The sequence below is a fragment of the Austrofundulus limnaeus genome, unplaced genomic scaffold (assembly GCF_001266775.1).
Source record: "Austrofundulus limnaeus strain Quisiro unplaced genomic scaffold, Austrofundulus_limnaeus-1.0 Scaffold287, whole genome shotgun sequence".
In the NCBI taxonomy this organism is placed as follows: Eukaryota; Metazoa; Chordata; class Actinopteri; order Cyprinodontiformes; family Rivulidae; genus Austrofundulus; species Austrofundulus limnaeus.
The window spans coordinates 717,479-721,200 of NW_013952689.1; the positions used below are offsets into that span (position 1 = coordinate 717,479).

The 3,722-nt window shown below is 45.5% G+C and overlaps 1 protein-coding gene across 1 annotated transcript in view; it reads left to right on the forward strand.

Annotated features, from left to right (window-relative positions):
• Nucleotides 1-3,346, forward strand: part of fbxo30a (F-box protein 30a) — a 9,730-nt gene extending 6,384 nt beyond the window's left edge. The window contains exons 2-3 of the mRNA XM_014021328.1: nucleotides 510-2,542; nucleotides 2,676-3,346. Coding sequence (XP_013876782.1) covers nucleotides 548-2,542; nucleotides 2,676-2,879 — 2,199 coding nt within the window. The 5' untranslated portion in view covers nucleotides 510-547 and the 3' untranslated portion in view covers nucleotides 2,880-3,346. The remainder of the gene's footprint in view (nucleotides 1-509; nucleotides 2,543-2,675) is intronic.
• The last annotated feature ends 376 nt before the right edge of the window (nucleotides 3,347-3,722 follow it).

Genomic DNA, 3,722 nt, shown 5'->3' on the forward strand with positions numbered 1-3,722 from the left:
TGTGTGTGTGTGTGTGTGTGTGTGTGTGTGTGTGTGTGTGTGTGTGAGAGAGATATAGTTCTGTACCAAACGATTATTTTCTAATCGATTAATCAATTATTCTAACAACAAATCTAAAAGTTATTCTGATGTGAGTGCACTGGACATTTAAAATGTTTTCATCAAATTAACAAGAACAGTTCTTTAATATTGTAATATTTTCTGTAACAGTTTTTTCATGGACACAAAATATGCGCTAAACTACAACACAAAAATGAACCGTTGGGATTAAAGTTTACATTTTGAACCTTCATTAAAATAGATACAGGGCTTTAGAGAATCAGTACAATATCAGGAAATGAAGTATCGCGATATTTCAGTGTATCAATATTTTCTTACACCCGTAGTCAGCACTAATGGTAACAGATCTAAATAAACATTTAGTAAGCGGCCGTGACAATACCATCATTAGACTTTGTGTTTTATTTTTCACTTTTAGTTTACAACACAACTTGTTTGTTTTTTTACAGGGTTGAAGATTTGACTGCTTTCCTCGGACACAGCCAACATGGAGAACCTGCACCCCCACTGCCTGAAATGCATCAACAGACGATGCATGGCAAGACCAGAGCCGGGTCTGTCCTGTGATCTTATTGGCTGTCCTCTAGTCTGTGGGGCAGTTTTTCATTCGTGCAAGCTGGAAGAACACCGTCTGCTGTGTCCATATGAGCGACTGCCATGCCTGAACAGTGGGTTTGGCTGTCCCTTCACCATCCCAAGAATCAAGATGGCCAAACATCTGGAGACGTGCCCTGCAAGTATAGTATGTTGTACGATGGAGTGGAACCGCTGGCCCGTGAGCTACGCTGATCGCAAGTCCTACGAAAACCTGAGCAAAGACTTTGATGAGGTTGAGCAGCTAGATATGGCTTTGGCTTTGCAGGATCAGAGGATGCTGTTAGAGTCCCTGAAAGTTGCAACCACTGTGTCAACAAATGGAGACAAAGAAGTCGATAAAAGTGACAAAATGGCCATGGCGTCTGGTTTGTCAGAAAATGAGTTGGGCAGTGAAGCGGTAGAAATGGAGGAGAAACTGTACAGCGGCTTGTGTTCAGAAGAAACCAGCAGAAGTTTAGCTGCTGCCTTAGATGTTTTAACTAACTCTAACAACATTAATGTACTTGTTGAAAATCTAAATGGTGAAAAGACTAAGAATGGGGTGGCCCATAATGTAGAGAATGGGGGAAATGTGTATGTCGCTGAGATTGGGAAGAATGTAGAAATGCAAGACTGTGACTCTGATTCAGAGTGTGAGCTGGGAGCAGTAGGTGGAGTAGACTGTTCCGTGGAAACAGACAGAGAAGAACATTCTGCTAACTGGGCAGAAGAGAGTGAGTTTGTGGAGCTGCTTTTTGAAGAAAAATACTTGATCAACGAACCAATAAATAATCCTCATCTTGTCTGGCCAGAGATGCCCCAGAACTACATGCCAGATGTAGCACCAGAGCCTCCTGTGGCTCAACAAGCCCCACCTCCACCCCCAATGCCATTCCTGTTGTCTGATCATGTAAGGAATAACTTCTTGCAACATCTACCCACTGAACTCAGATACAGGTGTTTGGAGCGTAAACTCCAGAATGTAGAAGTGCTTAGAGGAATAAGTATGTTTACATTTAATGGACGACGGGCTCTGCTGTCAGACCCTTACTTGTTTCGAGCAAAAATGGAGGACAAAGCAGTGGACACGTCTGACTTAGAGGTTGCGGATGACCCCATGGGTCTCCATGGCATCGACCTCATCACTGCAGCTTTGCTGTTTTGCCTCGGAGATTCTCCAGGAGGCAGGGGGATCTCAGACAGCCGCTTTGTGGATGGCTATCATATTGACTTTGGTACTCAGACGTTCTCCTTTCCTTCAGCCATTCTGGCAACCAATACCATGGTGGGTGATATCGCCTCAGCTTCAGCCTGTGATCATGCCAGTCCACAGCTTTCTAACCCCAGCCCTTTCCACACACTCAGGCTGGATCTGGTGCTTGAATGTGTGGCTCGGTATCAAACCAAGCAGCGTTCTATGTTCACGTTTGTGTGTGGGCAGCTGTTCCGACGTGATGAGTTCTCGTCTCATTTTAAGAACGTTCATGGGGATATCCATGCTGGACTTAATGGCTGGATGGAGCAGCGTTGTCCCCTGGCCTACTATGGCTGCACCTACTCTCAGAGGCGGTTCTGTCCATCTGTGCAGGGCTTTCGAATCATCCATGACAGACATCTTGGTTCCTTTGGGGTCCAGCCTGGTTTACCCTTGAAAACTGGAGACAGCATCTCAAGAAAGACTCTCTACAGTGGCTGTCAGGGGGACCAGTTCAGCTGTCTTCCCTTTGAAGTGTTGCAGCACATAGCGAGCTTTCTGGACAGCTTCAGCCTGTGCCAACTGTCCAGAGCGTCACGCACCATGAGGGATGTGTGCGCCAGCCTACTACAGATGCGCGGCATGGTCGTCCTGCTGTGGGAGAAGAAACGGCATGAGGATGGCTCTCCTTCATGGCAAATAACACACAAGGTGAGAAGTCCCCATTTCAATTCAGTGATCTTGGTTCATGTCCAAGTTTTAAATACGTCAAAGCAGGATAAAGTCCTATCAACCACAGTTGTTTTTAACTACAATATAAAAAGTTCCTGCTTTTGCTTTCCAGGTGTGGAGGTTCAGTACTGCCTTTGGCACAGTGTCTGAGTGGAAATTTGCAAACATCGCCAGCATGGCTGACCACCTGAAGAAATGCAAGTTCAACAACATCGCCCGTCGAGAGGAGGCCATTCCTCTGCCCTGCATGTGCTTCACCAGAGAGCTCACTAAAGAGGGAAAGTGTTTACGATCGGTCCTCAAACCAGTAGCATAAAGCTTTTGGAACATTTCTGTGACCAGAAGAACTCAATGGCACGTTTTCCTCCAGTGTTTACAGACATTATTCTGGTCAAAAACAAAACACCTGCTGGAGTTTCAGAGACAGTCAGTAGTATTTGGTTCTTGGTTCCCTGTATGAGATGGAACCAGTTTGTATTTCAGCTGAGTCATGTTGAAAAGTCAAGTACCTCTATTCTCAATCTGTACTCTGATCTGAATAATCCAGCAGTTTTATTTTATTTTAATCATTAGTTGGTATCAGGGTTGGGCAGTGAACAAATTCACCACCTATCTAAGTTTGTTAGAGGAAGTTTTATAAAGACAGAAGTTTTTTACTTTATTTTTTAATCCATCCATTATCTTCCGCTTTGTCCAAAGTCAGGTCACGGGGGCAGCAGCTTGAGCAGGGAAGCCCAGACCTCTCTTTGCTCATCTACCTCTTCCAGCTCTTCTGGGAGGACTTCAAGGTGTTCCCAGGCCAGCCGAGAGACATAATCTCTCCAGTGTGTCCTTGGTCTTCCCAGGGGTCTCCTCCCAGTTGGACATGCCTGAAGCACCTCCTGAGGGAGTTGTCCAGGAGGCATCCATACCAGATGCCTGAACCACCTCAACTGGATCCTCTTGATGTGGAGGAGCAGCAGCTCTACTCTGAGTCTCTCCAGGATAACTGAACTTCTTACCCTGCCTCTAAGGGAGAGTTCAGCCACCCTGCAGAGATAACTCATTTTGACCGCTTGTATCCGTGATCTAGTTCGGTGAGTGTAGGAACATAGACTGATTGGTAAACAGAGAGCTGTGCCTTACAGCTCAGTTTCTCTTCACCACAACAGACCAGTAC